The sequence below is a fragment of the Phyllobates terribilis genome, unplaced genomic scaffold (genome assembly GCF_046119375.1).
Source record: "Phyllobates terribilis strain yellow unplaced genomic scaffold, ASM4611937v1 Scaffold_9__5_contigs__length_417890890, whole genome shotgun sequence".
NCBI lineage: Eukaryota > Metazoa > Chordata > Amphibia > Anura > Dendrobatidae > Phyllobates > Phyllobates terribilis.
Genome location: NW_027362769.1, coordinates 358,866,859 through 358,891,303, shown reverse-complemented (window position 1 = coordinate 358,891,303; position 24,445 = coordinate 358,866,859). Strand labels below are relative to the sequence as shown.

The 24,445-nt window shown below is 41.5% G+C and overlaps 1 protein-coding gene across 1 annotated transcript in view; it reads left to right on the top strand.

Annotated features, from left to right (window-relative positions):
- The window catches only part of USP31 (ubiquitin specific peptidase 31), a 61,604-nt gene that overhangs the window by 21,755 nt on the left and 15,404 nt on the right, over positions 1-24,445 (top strand). Inside the window, exons 5-10 of the mRNA XM_073648156.1 lie at positions 2,366-2,501; positions 5,444-5,588; positions 7,770-7,938; positions 8,021-8,132; positions 8,965-9,059; positions 12,470-12,547. Coding sequence (XP_073504257.1) covers positions 2,366-2,501; positions 5,444-5,588; positions 7,770-7,938; positions 8,021-8,132; positions 8,965-9,059; positions 12,470-12,547 — 735 coding nt within the window. The remainder of the gene's footprint in view (positions 1-2,365; positions 2,502-5,443; positions 5,589-7,769; positions 7,939-8,020; positions 8,133-8,964; positions 9,060-12,469; positions 12,548-24,445) is intronic.

Below are 24,445 nucleotides of genomic sequence, written 5' to 3'. Positions count from 1 at the left end.
TTTTTTTTTTTGTTTTTTTTTATTATGCCTCTGCTCCATCCAGCTTTACATTAGCAGCGCTGTGGCTCAGTGGTTAGCACTGTAACCCTGCAGCACTGGAGTCCTTGGGTTCCACTAAGGACAACATCTGCAAGGAGTTTGTATGTTCTCCCCGTGTTTGCGTGGGTTTCCTCCGGGTTCTCCGTTTTCCTCCCACACTTCAAAGACATACTGATAGGGAATGTAGAGTGTGATCCCCAATGGGGACTGTGTCTGTAAGATGCTGTGGAATTAATGGCGCTATATAAGTGAGTAAAATAAATTAAACATTATTGAACAGGCCATCCTATTCTTATCTGCCAATACTATATTTCCCAGCAGCCCTTGTTTCTCCTCAATGCCCCTGACTAGCCCCATTCTCTGAGTAATCTATAAGCTAATCCAAGTGTAGCATTCACCTTCTGCTCATGTGCATGGTCTGCTCCTCTGCCATCTACATTAGTGCAGCAGCAGGGGGCTTTATATCATTAGGTGGTTGTAGCAGAGGTCATCTCTGGTGCTCCTTCACAATGGAGCATCTAACTGTTAGGCAATGCAGAGCTTTGCTTGCTGTCCGCTGCTGACAGATCTGATTTGTGACACTGCAAATGCCGCTCTGTTGATGGATATGATGGAAAATAATCTGCCTAATGCGGCATTGCAGTTTCACATCACTGTTCTCTCATTGGCAGTCATCAAACAGTGCGACTTTGCTCAGCCCCTCTTTATACAGCCCCATCTTACAGTATATTCCTTCCTTCAGCCCCACCATAAATAGACCCATCCTGCAGCATATCACTCCTCACAGCCCCTTTATATCCAGCCCCATCCTACAGTGTATCATTCCTTTCAGTCCCCCTATACAGCCCCATCCTGCAGTATCACTCCTCTCAGGCCCCTATATACATTCCCATCCTGCAGTATATCACGCCTCTCAGCCCCTCTATATACAGCCCCATTCTGCAATGTATCATTACTTTCAGTCCTTCTATATGTAGCCCCATTCTGCTGTATATCTCTCCTCTCAACTCCTCTATAGACACATCCTACAGTAGATCACTCCTCTCAGCCCCCTATATACTTTCCCATCCTGCAGTATATCAGCCCTCTTAGCCTCTCAATATACAGCCCCATCGTGCAGTATATCACTCCTCTCAACTCCCCTATATATAGCCCCATCCTGCAGTATATCACTCCTCTCAGCCCCCTATATGCTTTCCCATCCTGCAGAATATCACTCCTCTCAGCCTCTCAATATACAGCCCCATAGTGCAGTATATCACTCCTCTCAGCTTCCCTATTTATAACCCCATTTTGCAGTATATCACTCCTCTCAACTCCCCTATATATAGACCCATCCTGCAGTATATCACTCCTCTCAGCTCCCCTATTTATAGCTCCATCTTGCAGTATATCACTCCTCTCAGCTCCCCTATTTATAGCCCCACATGGAATGACTTGGACAGCTGGGAAGGAGGTCAATCACACCAGGGGACATCATTACAACCACTGAAGCTAGACTGGTCCTAGGTGATTGGCAAGGAAAAAGTGGTTTTGGCATATGTATAAATGGTTGGCCGGTGGTAAAAAGGACATCACTAGTATGCAGAAGGAGGGCTACGGTGCGATAGTTGTAGTGTTGGATGCTTGGGGAGACCTGACGAGTTCCCCTTAACTATTGGAGGACACGTAACTAATAAAACCCCATATATTCTGCCCCTCGCCATATTCTGTAAACGTGCGTACAAGTGTAAACTCCCCTGGAGTCGTCGTTGGATCAGTCCTGGAATAATTCCCGGAATCACTCGATATTTTGGAGCTCAGTTTCAAAGATTAGATCAGCGTTAAAGACGTCTGTAATTCTGGTATTAACCTAATGGCTGAGGTCGAGACATTGTATTTTCTTGCTATATCGCTGATTTAAGCCGATTACATCTATTCTTCCTGCTTCCACCTGGTATGGATCTAGCAGCCGCGCTCTCCTCTGTGCCGCCCCCATGTCTCTAGTATTGAGCTCCGCACCGTATAGGATGGAAGCACCATACGGCCGGCTGCCCCACATCAGGCAGGGATATGTCATCTGATTCAGCAGCAGGCTTTTATTTTCCCCGGCTGATTCTTTTGCAGACAGTTTGCACTTGTGGGTCAGCCACTCAGTACTGAATGTGTGTGAGTGTGATCAAACCGAATGTGCAGATCCTGTTTTACTAAATGCTCACACCTTTTCTTTGCATTGTGCTGTTGCTCCTCCTGCAAAAGCATACAACTTAGAGATGCCATTCTGTTGGTATTATCTTTCCATAATGTGTTAGTAAATTTTGCCTTTCCCCCCTCTGCTCATTCATAGGCCTCTCTACGTGACTGTGGTCTATCAGGGGAAGTGCTCGCACTGCATGCGCATTGGTGTCGCCGTTCCCTTGTCCGGAAATGTGGCACGTTTACGGGAAGCCATATCGATGGAGACAAAGATTCCAACAGATCAGGTAAATGGTTTATGGCCTGATCAACCCTTTCCCAACATATGTCGTACTACTACGTCGTATTTCAGGTACCCTTCTTTTATTATTTGTACTTTTACATGTCAATACATGACCCCCATACTAATACATTACTTCTTTGAGCAGTGTATGGAGCAGGCTCAAAAAACGAAGCCCACTCCATATTGGGCAGGTGTGGGCTGTATTATACGCCTCTAACAGCAGCAACCGGAAGGGGCTCTGATCGCTGCTGTTTCACCATTTAGATGTCACTGTCAGTCACTGACAGCAGCATTTAAATAGTTTAGTACTGTCTGTGTGTCCAATGTGGAAAAAAAAAAAACACATGAAAATTTGAATTGCCATCTTTTTCCAATTTATAAATATATAATATTTTAAATAGATTATATTGAATATATTATATATATATATATATATTTTACTATATACTTAATAAATGTGTGTATATATATTATATTGACATGTTCAGCAGAAACGTTGCCACAGCTCCTGCTGAGAAAATAAATCCTCTATTTTTGGAGTGCTGTCTCTACTATTTTTTCGATATCTATCTATCTATCCATGCAAAAATGGAGGCAGCACGCCATATGGGCTATTAAATCTTATCACTTTTTTCTATTCTGTGTGCTGCCTCCATTTTTGCATGGATATCTAAAGGACTGGTATGTACCTGGGGGGCTTTTGCACCAAAAATATTTTTTGTGCTGTTTCATTTTTTTTATCGAAATATATACAGTACAGACCAAAAGTTTGGACACACCTTCTCTCATTTAAAGATTTTTCTGTATTTTCATGACTATGAAAATTGTACATTCACACTGACTGCATCAAAACTATGAATTAACACATGTGGAATTATATACTTAACAAAAAAGTGTGAAACAACTGAAAATATGTCTTATATTCTAGGTTCTTCAAAGTAGCCACCTTTTGCTTTGATGACTGCTTTGCACACTCTTGGCATTCTCTTGATGAGCTTCAAGAGGTAGTCACTGGAAATGGTCTTCCAACAATCTTGAAGGAGTTCCCAGAGATGCTTAGCACTTGTTGGCCCTTTTGCCTTCACTCTGTGGTCCAGCTCACCCCAAACCATCTCGATTGGGTTCAGGTCTGGTGATTGTGGACGCCAGGTCATCTGGCGTAGCACCCCATCACTCTCCTTCTTGGTAAATAGCCCTTACACAGCCTGGAGGTGTGTTTGGGGGTCATTGTCCTGTTGAAAACTAAATGATGGTCCAACTAAACGCAAACCGGATGGAATAGCATGCCGCTGCAAGATGCTGTGGTAGCCATGCTGGTTCAGTATGCCTTCAATTTTTAATAAATCCCCAACAGTGTCACCAGCAAAGCACCCCCACACCATCACACCTCCTCCTCCATGCTTCACGGTGGGAACCAGGCATGTAGAGTCCATCCGTTCACCTTTTCTGCGTCGCACAAAGACACGGTGGTTGGAACCAAAGATCTCAAATTTGGATTCAGCAGACCAAAGCACAGATTTCCACTGGTCTAATGTCCATTCCTTGTGTTCTTTAGCCCAAACAAGTCTCTTCTGCCTGTTGCTTGTCCTTAGGAGTGGTTTCCTAGCAGCTATTTTACCATGAAGGCCTGCTGCACAAAGTCTCCTCTTAACAGTTGTTGTAGAGATGTGTCTGCTGCTAGAACTCTGTGTGGCATTGACCTGGTCTCTAATCTGAGCTGCTGTTAACCTGCGATTTCTGAGGCTGGTGACTCGGATAAACTTATCCTCAGAAGCAGAGGTGACTCTTGGTCTTCCTTTCCTGGGGTGGTCCTCATGTGAGCCAGTTTCTTTGTAGCGCTTGATGGTTTTTGCAACTGTACTTGGAGACACATTGAAAGTTTGCCCAATTTTTCGGACTGACTGACCTTCATTTCTTAAAATAATGATGGCCACTCGTTTTTCTTTTCTTAGCTGTTTTTTTCTTGCCATAATACAAATTCTAACAGTCTATTCAGTAGGACTATCAGCTGTGTATCCACCTGACTTCTGCACAACAGAACTGATGGTCCCAACCCCATTTATAAGGCAAGAAATCCCACTTATTAAACCTGTCAGGGCACACCTGTGAAGTGAAAACCATTTCCGGTGACTACCTCTTGAAGCTCATCAAGAGAATGCCAAGAGTGTGCAAAGCAGTCATCAAAGCAAAAGGTGGCTACTTTGAAGAACCTAGAATATAAGACATATTTTCAGTTGTTTCACACTTTTTTGTTAAGTATATAATTCCACATGTGTTAATTCATAGTTTTGATGCCTTCAGTGTGAATGTACAATTTTCATAGCCATGAAAATACAGAGAAATCTTTAAATGAGAATGTGTGTCCAAACTTTTGGTCTGTACTGTATATATAGATAGATAGATATAGATATTTTAAACATGCATATAAATAATATATGCCGGTAATATATTTATGTATGTATTTGGTATTATAACGAAGTCCCATCGGTCAATCTAAAGAAAAAATAAAGAAATTGTCGACAATGCTGTTTTTCCATCACCACATAGCCACCAAAAAATCCAGTAAAAACATATATACCCAAAACTCTCAATAAAAAAGGTCTACGAAGTTATGATTTTTTTTTTTTTTTAAACTTTTTTCTCTCCCCTTTTTTCAGTCTACCACATGGTAAAATCAATGGTGTCATCTCACAACTACAACTCCGCCTGCAAAAAAAAAAATCTCATAGGTTATGGCTCTTGGAGGAAGGAAGTAATGAGCTCGCAAAAGCAAATGTCAGAACTTTGAAAGCTAAAAACATAGAAGTGATTCTATTTTCTTATGTAATGTGCTGCAGTAATGACTGGAGCTGGGAAGGGGCACTGAGTCTCTTTACTGTGTGTTGTTACCGGTCTCCATCTTACATTTTTGTTTCTTTTCTTTTTTTTTTTTGTCTCTTACTCCAGATAGTAATAACTGAAATGTATTTTGATGGCTTCCATCGCTCCTTCTCCGACACAGATGATTTGGATACTATCCAGGAGAGCGACTGTATATTTGCATTCGAGACCCCAGAGATCTTCACGTCTGATGGAATCATAGGCCAGAGAGGTAACGGTTGTGTAGACTCGGGCAGGACATCCCACAGTACTGCGTAAACTATTTTCGCAATTAAGGAAAATTGTTGCAAAGTAAGAATTCTTTCAAAAATAGTAATGTTTCATATTTTTATTTATTAACAAAATGCAAAGTGAATGGGACAAAATCAAAATTATTTGGGTTGCTATGTTCAAAACTGCATCAATTCTTCTAGGCACCTACACAAAGTCAGAGATTTTGTAGGGTTATAATCAGGTGTATGAGAAACCAATTATATCAAACAGGTGATAATGATCATCATTTTCATATATAGATTGAAACACAGTAACTGAAAGAGAAACAGCTGTGACGGAGGCTTAAAACTGGGTGAGAAATAGCCATACTCTGCTACAAAGGTGAGGTTGTGGAAGACATGTCACAGGTTATACACTATGGCAAGACTGAGCACAGCAACAATACACAAGGTAGTTATACTGCATCAGCAAGGTCTTTCCCAAGCAAAGATTTCACAGCAGACTGGGGTTTTGAGATGGGCTGTTCAAGCTCTTTTGAACAATGTTGAAGAGCATAGACACAGCGGGCAGCAGATGAAAGACACGTCATGTTTACCTCCAGCAGTGACATCAGCTCAGGACTGGAGGACCCAGTGGGACCCAGCTACACCCATATACTGTTCGGAGACGTCAGGCCAGAAATGTTCTTCATGGAAGAATTGCAGCCAAAAGACATACTTTTCACATGAAAACAAGAGCAAGTAACTCAATAATGCATGACAATATAGGAACGGGTGCAGAAAAATTGCAGCATCTCGACTGATGAGACAAAATGTGAAATATTTGGCTGTAACGGAAGGCAGATTGGTCACCAACAGGCTGAAGGGCAATCCCATAATGAGTTTGCAGGAACAGTGAAGCACAGTGGAGGGTCCTGCAAGTTTGGGGCTTTAGCTTTACAAATAAACTAATAACATTTCTATCTTTGAAATGATTCTTACTTTGCAGTATTTTTTTCTACACCTGCCTAAAAGTTTTGCACAGCACTGTAAATCATGACTGCTCTGTTCTGGGTGTAGATGTGTGCCCTGGGTTTATTTTTTTTTGATGATTTAGGCCGAATTCACACTTCATTTTGCAGCATCCTATGGCCGCACGTGTTTAGAAAGCGCCTAGCATACATCAAATGTTTCTATAGGCCTCTATTCACTAATTCTCGTGTGACTTCCAGCCATAAGTTGGGTGCCATGGGAGTCCATGATTATTGTGATCTATCTATTTGCCATCACTGATCTATCAAAATGTAAAATGAAACCGATTTAATAAATGCTGTAAATAAAAATATTTAAAAAAAATCTAAACTCCAGAATTGATTTTTTTTCTTTTCCGGTCGTTGCCACAACTAAAAACAAATACAGTAAGAAGCAATAAAAAAAAATCTAACCCATTGGGGTATTACTAAAAACATCTGGTGGTCACACAAAAAAAGACCCCTCACAGCTCCATTGATGGGAAAATAAAAATGTTATGGTTCTTGGAAAATGATGAAACAAGCAATTATTTTTTAACAACGTTCAACAATTTTTAAGCCACTAAAATATATAAAAATAAATAAACGTGTTGGATATCCCCATAATCAAACTGACCTGAAGAATAGCTTTGTCTGGTCATTTTCATTATACAATTGATGCCATTAAAATAAAACCCAAAATACAGTCCCTTAGGGAACTTTAAAAAAAAGAAAATAAAAAGTAAATTGTAATAAAAAATAAGTTTTTATAAAAATCTGGAAAAAATATCCAGAAATTTTTGAATCGCCCTTCTTTTCCCAATTAGTAATAAAATAAACAAATGTGGTATCGTGCAATAATAAATAAGGTTATGACTCTTTGAATATGAGAGCTAAAAACAGTGAAAAAATCAACAATCGCCTTGTCAGGTAATATATTTTTATGTTACTTGGATCTTTGTTTTTGTGATACAGAACTCCAAATCCACTGCATGTACATAGTGATATATGACAGCATTCTGGTGCTTGCAGCCACCACTAGAGGGAGCTTTCTGTATGCATTTGTATTGTGCTCAGTGGATAACAGTAAGCATTAAGCTCTTGAGCTACCTCTAATGGTGGCTGCAGACATTTCGACAAAAAAATTCTCTGTCTGGGAGCAGCTAGTCAGTCCTTTTTCCTCTGTTACAGGAGTCTGTGTGAACAATAACCAGAATTATATAAGGAATGGGATTGATCAGCATCGGTCGTCCCACTACTCTTCTAGCTCCACGCGGCTTACCATGAACAGGTTGGGAATAGGAGATCGCATTGTAATCCTGGTGTGTAACAGGTCCTACAGCGGGCAGCATGGCAAGAGGTAAGCACGCCGGGCAGGCCGGACCCATTACCACTACTTCTGTAGGACAACATCCTTACCATTTATTTTGTCATCCCCATAGGTTCGGTCAGCCATTTGTTCTGCAGTTAGAGAGAAACATCACCTGGGATATTCTGCAAAAAGAGATCTTGGAGAAAATGCAGTATTCCTTGCGGCCCTCAGTCTGTGTTCAGGTGAGCAGTACCTTATAAAAGGGGGTAGATTATTTTAAAAAAAAAAGAGTCAACTTTTTGCCCCAGAAATGGAGTCAGTCTATCTGCCATACTGCAGCTGAGACCTATTTTATTGAAATGCGTCTGAGCCGCAGTACCAAACATGGCCTGTGGACAGGAGTGGAGCATATCTTTTTTTTTTATTTCTAATTTTTGAAAATGCCAACTGGTCTTTATGCCACATGGTATTATGGGCTATTCAGATAGCACCCATCCCAGTTTAGCAGGTAGTGGTCTCTCATTAGGGAAATTGGTTTTGGGTTCCCATAAATTACTTTTTAGAGCCTTAAAGGGATATTCCCATCTCCAAGATCCTATCCCAATATGTGGTAGGTGTAATAATATTAGCAAATACCTCCAATTAGAAATGTTATATAGTTATTCTGATTGGCTATGTCTCTTACCCCACATGCAGGGCATTACAGTAGCTTAGGTATCCATGGTTACGACCACTAAGAACTATCTGTCACTATATGAGTAGTTGTAACCATGGATACCTAAGCTACTTTAATGCCCTGCAGATGTGGCTAATCTGAAGAACTATACTACATTTCTTATTGGAGGTATTCGCTAATATTATTATTACACCTACTACATATTGGGATAGGATCTTGGAGATAGGAATACCTCTTTAAGTGTAGGGAGACACACCACACTACATTACAGGCCATTACAGACCTTTATGAGGGGTGCAGTTTTAAATATATACATAGTGTCATATAAAATGTCTGATGGGCTTGTTATACCCGGCGTTCACGCCCGGCTGATGTTTTATGTCTGCTTTCAATGCTAGGTGTGTCCATTCAGCCTTCGGGTGGTTACGGCTGTCGGAATAACTTACCTCTTACCTCAGGAAGAAAAACCTCTGTGCCACCCCACAGTCGAAAGGTAAATCCTGACACTTCCCCAACCCCCAAGATAGAGAAGCACTGTGTGTTATAGCAGCCTGGAAAACATGGGAGCGAGTGTCTGCAAGACTCGCACATACATATATACCATTGCTCTCCGACTAAGAAGGAAAAAAATAAAGGGCAAAAATTAAAATTGGCCCCTTTTGATTAGTTACATAAGTATATCACGATGACCTTCTCATTGGTTATCCCCACTTCTCTGAGGACTCAACATGTCTAGTGCTTACTATATATTAAGGCTATGTTCACACAAGGCTTTTTTTTTATGCTTTTTTTATGCAAATTTTCAGCTGCATTTTACAGTACCAGCAAAGTCTATGAGATTCCAGAAATCACATGCACACAGTTTTTTGTTTTTTTTTTGTTTGTTTTTTGTCCTCAGTATTTTGTGCTTTGCATGTTTTTTTTTGCACAATAGAGCATGTCACTTCTTTCAGCGTTTTTTCAGCTAGTCACCTAGTGTGAACGTGTTGCTGCATTTTTAGTGAAAATAGCAAGTACAGCAGTATGTGAAACCCATTTATTTTTGTGATTTTCCCAAGTTTACCGTCTTTGTCATCTGAGATGGCAGTTAGGATTAGTACAGTTTAATTATATTAGTGATGTGTACAGTGTAAACATTGGCTGACATACAGTACAGACCAAAAGTTTGGACACACCTTCTCATTTAAAGATTTTTCTGTATTTTCATGACTATGAAAATTGTACATTCACACTGAAGGCATCAAAACTATGAATTAACACATGTGGAATTATATACTTAACAAAAAAGTGTGAAACAACTGAAAATATGTCTTATATTCTAGGTTCTTCAAAGTAGCCACCTTTTGCTTTGATGACTGCTTTGCACACTCTTGGCATTCTCTTAATGAGCTTCAAGAGGAAATGGTCTTCCAACAATCTTGAAGGAGTTCCCAGAGATGCTTAGCACTTGTTGGCCCTTTTGCCTTCACTCTGCGGTCCAGCTCACCCCAAACCATCTCGATTGGGTTCAGGCCTGGTGACTGTGGAGGCCAGGTCATCTGGCGTAGCACCCCATCACTCTCCTTCTTGGTCAAATAGCCCTTACACAGCCTGGAGGTGTGTTTGGGGTCATTGTCCTGTTGAAAAATAAATGATGGTCCAACTAAACACAAACCGGATGGAATAGCATGCTGCTGCAAGATGCTGTGGTAGCCATGCTGGTTCAGTATGCCTTCAATTTTGAATAAATCCCCAACAGTGTCACCAGCAAAGCACCCCCACACCATCACACCTCCTCCTCCATGCTTCACGGTGGGAACCAGGCATGTAGAGTCCATCCGTTCACCTTTTCTGCGTCGCACAAAGACACGGTGGTTGGAACCAAAAATCTCAAATTGGGACTCATCAGACCAAAGCACAGATTTCCACTGGTCTAATGTCCATTCCTTGTGTTCTTTAGCCCAAACAAGTCTCTTCTGCTTGTTGCCTGTCCTTAGCAGTGGTTTCCTAGCAGCTATTTTACCATGAAGGCCTGCAGCACAAAGTCTCCTCTTAACAGTTGTTGTAGAGATGTGTCTGCTGCTAGAACTCTGTGTGGCATTGACCTGGTCTCTAATCTGAGCTGCTGTTAACCTGCGATTTCTGAGGCTGGTGACTCGGATAAACTTATCCTCAGAAGCAGAGGAGGCTCTTGGTCTTCCTTTCCTGGGGCGGTCCTCATGTGAGCCAGTTTCTTTGTAGCGCTTGATGGTTTTTGCCACTGCACTTGGGGACACTTTCAAAGTTTTCCCAATTTTTTGCACTGACTGACCTTCATTTTTTAAAGTAATGATGGCCACTCGTTTTTCTTTACTTAGCTGCTTTTTTCTTTCCATAATACAAATTCTAACAGTCTATTCAGTAGGACTATCAGCTGTGTATCCACCAGACTTCCGCAAAACACAACTGATGGTCCCAATCCCATTTATAAGGCAAGAAATGCCACTTATTAAACCTGATAGGGCACACCTGTGAAGTGAAAACCATTTCCGGTGACTACCTCTTGAAGCTCATCAAGAGAATGCCAAGAGTGTGCAAAGCAGTCATCAAAGCAAAAGGTGGCTACTCTGAAGAACCTAGAATATAAGACATATTTTCAGTTGTTTCACACTTTTTTGTTAAGTATATAATTCCACATGTGTTAATTCATAGTTTTGATGCCTTCAGTGTGAATGTACAATTTTCATAGTCATGAAAATACAGAAAATTCTTTAAATGAGAAGGTGTGTCCAAACTTTTGGTCTGTACTGTAGGTGTTAGATTGAACAATGCCTGTGGCCAACCAAGGTGTGAGATTGAACAATGTCTGAGCAACTCAATGGCAGACCAAGATTTGAGTAGCGTTTTTTTTTGGGGGGGGGGGGAGTAACATGGCCATTTGAGGGCTTATTTTTTGCAGGACAAGTTGTACTTTTAAATGCCATCACTGGTTTTACCATATTGTGTACTGGAAAACGGGGAAAAAAATTCCAAGTGCGGTGAAATTGCAAAAAAAAAAGTACAATTCCACAGTTGTTTTTTGTTTTTTTACCACGTTCACTGGATGCTAAAACTGACCTGCCATTATTATTCTCCAGGTCATTACGAGTTTGTGGACACCAAACATGTCATGTATAGGTTCTTTTTTAAGTGGTGAAAAAAAAATCCAAAGTTTGCTAAAAAAAAAAAAAAAAAAGCCTTATTCTGAGACCCTTAGCGTCTCCATTTTTTGGGATCTGGGGCCAGGTGAGGGCTTATTTTTTGCGTGCCGGGCTGATGTTTTTATTGATACCATTTTGGGGTAGATCCGATGTTTTGATCGCCCGTTATTGCATTTTATTGCACTGTTTCAGTGACCAAAAAAAAACCATAATTCTGGCGTTTAGATTTTTTTTTCTCGTTACTCCATTTACCGATCGGATTAATTATTTTTTTATACTGATAGATCAGGCGTTTCTGAACGCGGTGATACCAAATATGTGTATGTGGGGGTGTTTTTTATTATTTTATTTTGAATAGGGCGAAAGGGGGGTGATTTAAACTTTTATATTTTTTTTATTTTTAAAAACATTTTTTTTACACTTTCTGCATGCTTCAATAGTCTCCATAGGGGACTAGAAGCAACACTTGTCTGATTGCTTCTACTGCATACAGGCGATCTGCTTACTGCCTGTGCTATGAGCGCCGACCACTAGGTGGCGCTCATAGCAATCTTTACATGACAACCACAGGGGTCTGCTGTAGACCCCGGGTTGTCATGCCCATGCATCGGTGACCCGCAGTCATGTGACGGGGTCACCGATGGGCGTGGCTAATTCCGCGCTTCCAGCGTGGCGATGTTAAATGCTGCTGTCAAAGATGTTCTGTTTCTATATACATTGTAATTTTTTCATTTATGTTTTTTAGGGCTCTCAAATCGTGTGGCATTGGTGGGGCAGCTCATGTAAAGCTTGTGGTGGAATGGGACCGAGAAACTAAAGAATAGTGAGTTCACAGATTCACATTTGAGCTTTGTTTTTATGTTTTTTAGGTAAATTAAAGCATTATTCCCAACATTTGTTGTTTTCTCATATCCAAAGGATAGGCACTAAAGAGAATCTGTCAACAAGTTTTGTTATATAATCTGAGAGACGCCTGATATAGGGAAAGAGACCCTGACTCCAGCTATGTGTAACTTACCAGATTGTGTGCTGTTGTTTCAATAAAATGAGTGTTTTATCAGCAGGAGATCATCACTGCAAAAGTAGGTGTCTCGTGCCTCCTGGTCAAACTCCGCTCCCACAACTGTTAAGCAGCTTTCTGCCTATGCACAGTGTACACATAAAGCAGCCAATCCGTGGTGTGGGCGGGGTTTTATGAAGCTCAGCATTCCCGAGCTCTGCTAGATCTACATCAGAGAAAACTGTGGTTGTATGAAAATGACTGCACACAGACCAGCAAGTGACACATCCCTGGAATCAGGGTCTCTGCCCCTACATTAGGCTGCTGTCAAATTACATGGCAAAAGCCTGGAGACGGATTTCCTTAAACTTTCGCATCAGTGGGTATGTGACAGATTCAGAGAATAGTATTCTTAGATACCCACTAGATGGAGCGATGTCCTCACATGTGCACCACTGTACCATTCTTTCTCTGAGAATGCTGGGAGTAGTGGTGCGGAAGATGTGCTCATCACTCCATTCTGATGGGGCATTTCTGAGACCTATTCCTGGCATAGGTGTGAGGTGGGGGAGGGGTTGTCACAGTGATGAGACGCTCGCCGATCCACACGTTATCTATCCTCTGAATCCATCTATCTTCAATCTGCAATCACCAGCTGGAATGTCTGTATACTCTTTTGCGTCCTCCCCTGCCCAGGAGATGTGGTATGATCAGACCATGTTCCTGCACGGTCAGACACAGACATTACACAGGGACACATTTATAAGATTATCTCAGCACAGGAACATTTTATTTAAATATATTCAATTGTGGAACTTATTATTATTCCAAGAACTGTTCAGTAAAATGAACTTTTGTTTGTGGGAAAACCCCTTTAACCCCTTAACAACATTTGCCGTACTAATACGCGTCTGTGCCCTGGGACTTAAGAGCCAGACCCGTATTAGTACGTCATGGCGATCGCGCGCGCACACAGGCTGTGCGGGCGCGATCGCCGCCGGTTGTCAGTTGATTGTTACAGCTGACACCCGGTACTATGTGCAGGGAGCGGTCCTGCACCGCTCCCAGCACATTAACCCCTGCGATGCTGCGATCGAAGTCGATCACGGCATTGCGGGGGCAAGGGGAGGTGATAGCCGATACTCACCTCCTCTTCCGGCTTCCAGCGCAGTCTGCAAAGGCTTCCCGGGTGTTGCCATGACGACCCGATGTCGTCATGACAACATCCGGGTCACCAGACAGCAGGAAGATTGCTTGGACATGCGCAGTGCATCTCCAAGCAATCTTCACATTTCTGACCGCTTGCATAGCACAGGGATGGTGCTGCATTCCTGTGCCATGCAGGCGATCAGAGAAAAAAAAGTGAAAGTCCCAGAGTGGGACAAAGTAATAAAGTGTATAAACTGTGTGAAAGTGGGAAAAAAAATAAAAAAAAAAATTTGCAAAAATAAAAAAAATAATCCACCAAAAATAAAAATATAATGTACCCATCAATAAATATTATTATAAAAAAAAAAAACAAAACAATAAAAGTACACATATTTGGTATCGCCGCGTCCGGAACAACCTGACCTATAAAACTGTCCCACTAGTTAACCCCTTCAGTGAACACGGTAAAAAAAAAAAAAACGAAGCAAAAAACAATGCTTTATCACCATACCGCCAAACAAAAAGTGGAATAACACGCGATCAAAAAGACGCATATAAATAAAAATGATACCGCTGAAAACATCATCTCGTCCCGCAAAAAACAAGCCGCCATACAGCTCTATCAGCCGAAAAATAAAAAAGTTATAGCTCTCAGAATAAAGCGATGCTAAAAAATATTTTTTTCTATAAAATAGCTTTTATTGTGTATAAGCGCCAAAACATAGAAAAATGATAAAAATGTGGTACCGCTGTAAACGTACTGACCCGAAGAATAAAGCTACCTCATCAATTTTACCACACGCGGAACAGAATTAAAAAAAAAAAAAAAAAAAAAAACAATTCCTGAATTGTTGGTTTTTGTTTATTCTGCCTCCCAAAAATCGGAATAGAAAGCGATCAAAAAATGTCACGTGCCTGAAAATGGCACCAATAACAACGTCAAGTCATCCCGCAAAAAACGAGCCGTCACATGACTGTCTGCCAAAATCTGGAAAAATTATAGCTCTCAAAATATGGCGATGCAAAAACTAGATTTTACAAAAAATGCGTCTTTTAGTGTGTGACAGCTGTCAGTCATAAAAACCCCATATGATTCTGGCATTGCTGTAATCACACCGACCCGAAGAATAAAGTCGTCTAATCACTTATACCGCACAAGGAACAGCGTCAAAAATAAACTCTTGGGTTAGGGCTGGGTTTGGGGTTAGGGCTGGGTTTGGGGCTAGGGCTGTGCTGGGGCTAGGGCTGTGCTGGGGCTAGGGCTGGGCTGGGGCTAGGGCTGGGCTGGGGCTAGGGCTGGGCTGGGGCTAGGGCTGGGCTGGGGTTGGGATTTTTTTCAAAAGTAAGAAAAAAAGATGACGATATGGCGACTAGTGTTGAGAGCAAGTGCTCGCTACTTGAGTTTGCATCGGGTGCTCTGGTATGCATTGAGTATCGTGGGTATTTGAGTGACATGCTCGAGTCTCTGCCCCATATGCTTCGCGGCCAAAAAACTTTACGGGGATTGCCTGCCATGCACGAGCGATCCCCGCATGTTTTTTTTTGGGTGTCTAATAACCGTGAAACATGCGGAGCAGGGACTCGAGCATGTCACTCGAGCACACGCTGTACATGGTGCATACCTGAGTACCCGATGCAAACTCAAGTAGCGAGCACTTGCGCTCAAGAATAATGACAACTTATTCAATATGATGACCTAATGTAAACAAATTCTGTGCCGTACCTCTGGGTTCAAAATGTTCACTATACACCTTAATAAAATCCTTGAGGGGTATAGTTTCCAAAATGGGGACACTTGTGGGGGAGCTCCACTGTTTAGGCACATCACGGGCTCTCCAAACGCGACATGGTGTCCGCTAACAAATTGAATGGAAACTCGGCTCAAATTGTTAGCGGACGCCATGTTGCGTTTGGAGAGCCCCTGTGTGCCCAAACATTGGAGCTCCCCCACAAGTGACCCCATTTTGGAAACTAGACCTCCCAAGGCAACTATCTAGATGCATAGTGAGCACTTGGAACCCCTAGGTGCTTCACAAATTGATTCGTAAAAATGAAAAAGTGTTTTTTTTTTAACTTTTTCATTTTTACGAATCAATTTGTGAAGCACCTGGGGGTTCCAAGTGCTCACTATGCATCTATAAAGGTGCCTTGGGGGGTCTAGTTTCCAAAATGGGGTCACTTGTGGGGGAGCTCCAAAGTTTGGGCACAGAGGGGCTCTCCAAACGCAATGTGGTGTCCGCTAACAATTTGAGCCGATTTTCCATTCAATTTGTTAGCGGATACCATGTTGCATTTAGAGAGTCCCTGTGTGCCCAAACATTGGAGCTCCCCCACAAGTGACCCCATTTTGGAAACTAGACCCCCCAAGGCACCTATCTAGATGCATAGTGAGCACTTGGAACCCCTAGGTGCTTCACAAATTGATTCGTAAAAATGAAAAAGTGTTTTTTTTTTTCACTTTTTCATTTTTACGAATCAATTTGTGAAGCACCTGGGGGTTCCAAGTGCTCACTATGCATCTATAAAGGTGCCTTGGGGGGTCTAATTTCCAAAATGGGGTCACTTGTGGGGGAGCTCCAAAGTTTGGGCACAGAGGGGCTCTCCAAACGCAATGTGGTGTCCGCTAACAAATTGAATGGAAAATCGGCTCAAATTGTTAGCGGACACCACGTTGCGTTTGGAGAGCCCCTCTGTGCCCAAACTTTGGAACTCCCCCACAAGTGACCCCATTTTGGAAACTACACCCCCCAAGGCACCTATCTAGATTCATAGTGAGCACTTGGAACCCCAGGTGCTTCTCAAATTGATTCATAAAAATGAAAAAGTGTTTTTTTTTTTTCACTTTTTCATTTTTACGAATCAATTTGTGAAGCACGTGGGGGTTCCAAGTGCTCACTATGCATCTAGAAAGGTGCCTTGGGGGGTCTAGTTTCCAAAATGGGGTCACTTGTGGGGGAGCTCCAAAGTTTGGGCACAGATGGGCTCTCCAAACGCAATGTGGTGTCCGCTAACAATTTGAGCCGATTTTCCATTCAATTTGTTAGCGGATACCATGTTGCATTTAGAGAGTCCCTGTGTGCCCAAACATTGGAGCTCCCCCACAAGTGACCCCATTTTGGAAACTAGACCCCCCAAGGCACCTATCTAGATGCATAGTGAGCACTTGGAACCCCTAGGTGCTTCACAAATTGATTCGTAAAAATGAAAAAGTGTTTTTTTTTTTCACTTTTTCATTTTTACGAATCAATTTGTGAAGCACCTGGGGGTTCCAAGTGCTCACTATGCATCTAGAAAGGTGCCTTGGGGGGTCTAGTTTCCAAAATGGGGTCACTTGTGGGGGAGCTCCAAAGTTTGGGCACACAGGGGCTCTCCAAACACAACATGGCATCCGCTAATTATTCAAGCAAATTTTACAATCAAAAAGTCAAATGGCGCTCCTTCCCTTCCGAGCCCTGCCGTGCGCCCAAACAGTATTTTTTCCCCAAATATTGGGTATCTGCGTGCCCAGGGGAAATTGCACAACACATTTTGGCGTCCATTTTTTCTTGTTACCCCTGTGAAAATAAAAAAAATTGGGTCTAAAGTAACATTTTTGTGAAAAAAGTTAAATGTTCATTTTTTTCTTCCACATTCAAAAAATTCCTGTGAAGCACCTGAAGGGTTAATAAAGTTCTTGAATGTGGTTTTGAGCACCTTGAGGGGTGCAGTTTTTAGAATGGTGTTACTTTTGGGTATTTTCTGTCATAAAGACCCCTCAAAGTGACTTCAAATGTGATGTGGTCCCTAAAAAAATGGTTTTGTAAATTTTGTTGGAAAAATGAGAAATCGCTGGTCAACTTTTAACCCTTATAGCTCCCTAACAAAAAAAAATTTTGGTTCCAAAATTGTGCTGATGTAAAGTAGACATGTGGGAAATGTTATTTATTAACTCTTTTGTGTGACATATCGCTCTGATTTCAGGGCTTAAAAATTCAAATTTTGAAAATTGCAAAATTTTCGCCAAATTTCCGTTTTTTTTCACAAATAAACGCAAGTGATATCGAAGAAATTTTTCCACAATCATGAAGTACAATATGTCACGAAAAAACAATCTCAGAATCAGGGGGATCCGTTGAAGCGTTCCAGAGTAATTACCTCATAAAGTGACAGTGGTCAGAATTGTAAAAATTGGCCCGGTCATTAACGTGCAAACCACCCGCGGGGCTTAAGGGGTTAAATATTCGGAATAACCATAAAAAGACAGCCACTTTCCATAAACTGTATCTGGGCTGTATGGACAGTCCTCACAGAGGTTGAGGGTCACTCTTCCTTGCACTTAAAGGGAATTTGTCTAAGCTGCTTGTATGGGCATGCAGGTCATAGGAAGCGGAGTAATATGGTACCTTATATCTGTGATCTGATGTCTTATTCCATAGAAATCCACGCTTTTCTTGTATGTAAATGACCTCTTCTATGGGACGGGCATTGCTGGAAGATAACACCCCATCCATGGGCTTATTTTATATAAAAGGTGATTTATCCACAACAAGGCATCTGATATGAGGCATACAGGGATCACGCTCCTCAGCAGTCTATACCATGTATGCCCATGACGTATTAATACGCGTCTGTGCACTGGGCTTTAAGAGCCTGACCCATATTAATACGTCATGGCGGTCGCACGCCCACACAGGCTGTGCGGGCGTGATCGCCGCCAGGTGTCAGCTGATTGTCACAGCTGACACCCGGTACTACTCTGTGTTCCAAATTATTATGCAAATAATATTTTCTCAGATTTTCCCAAATTACCTATATGAATTGCAGTCATTTTAATTTTCCAGTCCGTGACTGTCCAGCTGTCCATGCATGAAAATGATCTTGCTGCGGAATGCACGTTCTTCTTCTTGAACCATGGAAGGAAGTGCTGTTTGAGAAACTCAACATACATTATGGCGTTCATCTTTACCCCTTCAGGGATCCTAAAAGGGCCAACAATCTCTCTCCCCATGATTTCAGCCCAAAACATTTCTCCACCTCCTCCTTGTTGGCGCTGTAGCCGTGTTTGCATGGGGTGTCCATCAACCAGCCATCCTCCACTCCATCCATCTGGACCATCGAGATCATTTCATGCATGATAATGCCCCGTTTCATGCTGCACATAACACATCTGCATCTCTGGCTGCTATGGGCATAAAAGGGGACAAACTTATGGTGTGGCACCCATGCTCCCCTGACCTCAACCCCATTCAGAACCTCTGGAGCATCATCAAAAGGAGTGTCTATGATGGCGGGAGACAGTTCACATCTAAGCAACAGCTCTGGGAGGGTATTCTGTCCTCATGCAAAACAATTAAAGCAGAAACCTTCCAAAACCAGACAAATTCAATGGACGAGATAGTTCAGAAGCTCCTTTCGAACAAGCGGTCCTATGTGCAAATGTAACATCACCTAGAATAAAGTTTTGAGTTGAAAACTGTTTGATTTCAGTTTCTAATAACCTGCTAATGCTTATAATTTCAAAAATGACCATTTTTTTGTTCTTTATTAAAATGAAAAGGTTGAAAATTCTGCTGTGCATAATAATTTGGAACATGCATTTAGAGTGCAGTTTGAGTTTTTTATTTTTTTTAAAAATATACTGTTATCATAGGCAGTTTGTACAACAACCTTTCAATTGTACTCTAATAGTTATTTGACTGGAAAATGACAATGACTGCAATTCATATAGGTAATTTGGGAAAATCTGAGAAAATATTATTTGCATAATAATTTGGAACACAGTGTACGTGCAGGGAGCGGTCCCGCACCGCTCCCAGCACGTTAACCCCCGCAATGCTGCCATCGAAGTCGATCGCATTATTGCGGTGGCTAAGGGGAGGTGATCGCAATACTTACCTCCTCTTCCGGCCTCCAGCGCTGTCTGCCGCGGCTTCCCGGATGTTGCCATGATGACCCGATGTCGTCATGACAACATCCGGGTCACCAGACAACAGGAGGATTTTTTGGTCATGCGCAGTGCATGACCAAACTATCTTCTCACTGTGCAGCGCTGACAGCCTGCATGGCACAGGGATGGTGCTCCATCCCTATGCTATGCAGGCGATCAGAATAAAAAAAGTGAAAGTCCCATAGTGGGACAAAGTATAAAAATAAAAAAACTGTCAGAAAGTGGAGAAAAAAAAAATTGTAAAAATATATATAAAAAAAAAAAATAGTAATCCACCAAAATAAAAATATAATGTACCCATCAATAAATATTATTATGCAAAAAATCAAACAAACAATAGAAGTACACATATTTGGTATCGCCGCGTCCGGAACGACCTGACCTATAAAATTGTCCCACTAGTTAACCCCTTCAGTGAACACGGTAAAAAAAAAAAAAAAACGAAGCAAAAAACAATGCTTTCTCATCATACCGCCAAACAAAAAATGGAATAACACGCGATCAAAAAGACGAAAGTAAATAAAAATGGTACCGCTGAAAACGTCATCTCGTCCCACAAAAAAACAAGCCGCCATACAGCTCTATCATCCGAAAAATCAAAAAGTTATAGCTCAGAATAAAGCGATGCAAAAAAATAATTTTTTCTATAAAATGGCTATTATTGTGTAAAAGCGCCAAAACATAGAAAAGCAATATAAATGCAGTACCGCTGTAAACGTACTGACCCGAAGAATAAAGCTGCCTTATCAATTTTATCACACGCGGAGCAGAATAAAAAATGTAAAAAAAGACAATTCCTGAATTGTTGGTTTTTGTTTATTCTGCCTCCCAAAAATCGGAATAGAAAGCGATCAAAAAATGTCACGTGCCTGAAAATGGCACCAATAACAACGTCAACTCATCCCGCAAAAAACAAGCCATCACATGACTCTGTAGGCCAAAATATGGAAAACTTATAGCTCTCAAAATATGGCGATGCAAAAACTAGATTTTACAAAAAAATGCGTCTTTTAGTGTGTGACAGCTGTCAGTCATAAAAACCAGATATGATTCTGGTATCTCTGTAATCGCACCGACCCGAAGAATAAAGTCGTCTAATCACTTATACTGCACTAGGAACAGCGTAAAAAATAAATGCTGAGGTTGGGGTTAGGGTTGTGCTAGGGTTAGGGTTGTTTTTTTTTTTTTTCAAAAGTAAAAAAATAATAATAAAAAAAAAGATGACTATATGGCAACTAGTGTTGAGCGCAAGTGATCGTTATTTGAGTTTGCATCGGGTGCTCAGGTATGCACTAGTATCGCGGGTGCTCGAGTGACATGCTCGAGTCTCCGCCCCATATGCTTCGTGGCCAAAAAAACCTTGCGGGGATTGCCTGCCATGCACGAGCGATCCCCGCATGTTTTTTTTTGGGTGTCTAATAACCATGAAACATGCGAGCGGGGACTCGAGCATGTCACTCGAGCACCCGCGATACATGGTGCATACCTGAGTACCCGATGCAAACTCAAGTAGCGAGCACTTGCACTCAAGACTAATGAGAACTTATTCAATATGATGACCTAATGTTATCAAATTCTGTGTCGTACCTCTGTTCACTATACCCCTTGATAAAATCCTTGAGGGGTGCAGTTTCCAAAATGGGTTCACTTGTGGGGGGGTTTCCACTATTTAGGCACATCAGGGGCTCTCCAAACGCGACATGGCATCCGCTCTAGATTCCAGCCGATTTTGCGTTCAAAAAGTCACACAGTGCTCCTTCCCTTCTGAACTCTGCTATGCGCCCAAACACTGTATTTTCCCCACATATGGGGTATTGGCGTACTCAGGAGAAATTGCACAAAATTTTTTGGGGTCTATTTTCTCCTCTTACCCTTGTGAAAATAAAAAAAAATTGGGGCTAAAAAATCATTTTTGTGGAAAAGTTTGATTTTTTTTTATTTTCACGGCTCCATGTTATAAACTTCTGTAAAGGACTTGGGGGTTCAAGGTGCTCAACATACATCTAGATAAGTCTAGTTTCCAAAATGGTGTCACTTGTAGGGGGCTTCCACTGTTTAGGCACATCAGGGGCACATCTGCTAATTATTCAAGCAAATTTTACAATCAAAAAGTCAAATGGCGCTCCTTCCCTTTCGAACCCTGCCGTGCGCCCAAACAGTGGTTTTCCCCCACATATGGGGTATCTGCTTACTCAGGAGAAATTGCACAACAAATTGCATGGTGCAATTTCTCCTGTTACCCTTATGAAAATGCAAAAGTGGGGGCTGAAAAAAACATTTTTGTGGGAAAAATGTGAAAATTTTATTTTTACGGCTCAATGTTATAAACTTCTGTGAAGCACCTGGGGGTTCAAGGTGCTCACCACACATTTAGAGAAGTTCCCTGAGGGGTCTAGTTTCCAAAATGGTGTCACTTGTGGGGGGTTTCCACTGTTTAGGCACATCCGGGGCTCCCCAAATGCAACATGGCGTCCGCTAATTATTCAAGCAAATTTTACAATCAAAAAGTCAAATGGCGCTCTTTCCTTTCCGAACCCTTCCGTGCGCCCAAACAGTGGTTTTTCCCCAAATATTGGGTATCTACGTGCCCAGGGGAAATTGCACAACAAATTTTGGGGTCCATTTTTTCCTGTTACCCCTGCGAAAATAAAAAAAATTGGGTCTAAAGTAACATTTTTGTCAAAAAAGTTAAATGTTCATTTTTTTCTTCTACATTCCAAAAATTCCTGTGAAGCACCTGAAGGGTTAATAAAGTTCTTGAATGTGGTTTTGAGCACCTTGAGGGGTGCAGTTTTTAGAATGGTGTCACTTTTGGCTATTTTCTGTCATAAAGACCCCTCAAAGTCACTTCAAATGTGATGTGGTCCCTAAAAAAATGGTTTTGTAAATTTTGTTGGAAAAATGAGAAATCGCTGGTCAACTTTTAACCCTTATAGCTCCCCAATAAAAAAAAAAAGTTTTGGTTCCAAAATTGTGCTGATGTAAAGTAGACATGTGGGAAATGTTATTTATTAACTCTTTTGTGTGACATATCGCTCTGATTTAAGGGCATAAAAATTCCAATTTTGAAAATTGCAAAATATTCAAAATTTTCGCCAAATTTCCATTTTTTTCACAAATAAACGCAAGAGATATCGAAGAAATGTTACCACAATCATGAAGTACAATATGTCACGAAAAAAACAATCTCAGAAACAGGGGAATACGTAAAAGCTTTTCAGAGTAATTACCTCATAAAGTGACAGTGGTCAGAATTGTAAAAATTGGCCTGGTCATTAACGCGCAAACCACCCTCGGGGGTAAAGGGGTTAATAGGTCAGATGTGGTGACCGCTTTTCTTTAAATATGATCCAAAGTGGAGATCCGCTAACAAAGGTTTATATCTGGCTCGCTTGGCCCCGCCATGATTGACAGTACGTTTGCACGGTCTCCTACTTTTTTGTAAATATTTTAGCTTCTTGATATCGTAGGATTATGACAATATGAATATTAGCATATATAATAAGTTATGGATCCCGTTTCACCAAAGCTTTTGCAACAACATTTTTGGTGTAAAAAGATTTGAAATCACAAAATATTTACGCGAGGCAGAGCAAAAATGTTGTGACTTTAGTCGTTTCAGTGGGCGGCACAGGAGTGGGACCCCCACTTGTCAAATTCATGAGGAACAGCAACTTTATGCCAGAAGTCTTACTCCAGTCCCTGATGACTGGAGTAAGTGTTGCGAGGAGCACGCCACTTTGTGTATCGCATGATTCATTAAGAGGTGATTGCTTCTTAAGGAACCAGGCGCCTCGCACCCCACCCACTCAATCATCTTGATGAATTGGGACCTAAATATTTTCTTTCCGCTGTTTATAGCATCTCCTGTTCTTTCCCCCATTTAGGCTATGTGCCCACGTTGCATTTATGAAGCAGAAAATTTCTGCTTCATTTCTGCAAGTCCTCTCCCGGAAAAACGCATGCGGAATTCCGCACGCGTTTATCGTGCATTTTTCGCGCGTTTATCACGCGTTTTCCACATGCGGAATTGCCTTGCGTTTTTTATGCATTGGACAAAGGCAATTCTGCATGCGGAAACGCAAAATTAAATGACATGCTGCGGATTTTTGAACGCAGCATAAACGCTGCGGAAAAATCCGCAGCATGTGCATAGAACTTGCGGAATCCCATTGGGGACCATGGGGTGCGGGTTACCAAGCGTTTTACAAGCGTTTCCGCTGCGGAAATTCCGCATCAAAAACGCTTGAAAAACGCTACGTGGGCACACAGCCTTACTCCTTTTTTTTTTTTTTTTTTTTTTTTTTTTATGGTTTTGACCATAAATGAACCTTTTTCTGGGCACGATATAAGTAATCACGTCCAGCATGATAGTAGAACCTCCCTTTCCACATCCCATATAGTCCAGTTTGCTCCCTGTAAAGAATGGTGGTAAATGCACTGGTGCAGCTCCGTGACTGTCCAGCTGTTGCTTAACTACAGCTGCCAGCATGCTTGACTAAAGGAGAAAAAAAATAGAAAAAGAATGATCTATGATCTCCGTCAGGCATTATCCCATTAGAACACATTACACTGTGTTCCAAATTATTATACAAATAATATTTTCTCAGATTTTCCCAAATTACCTATATGAATTGCAGTCATTG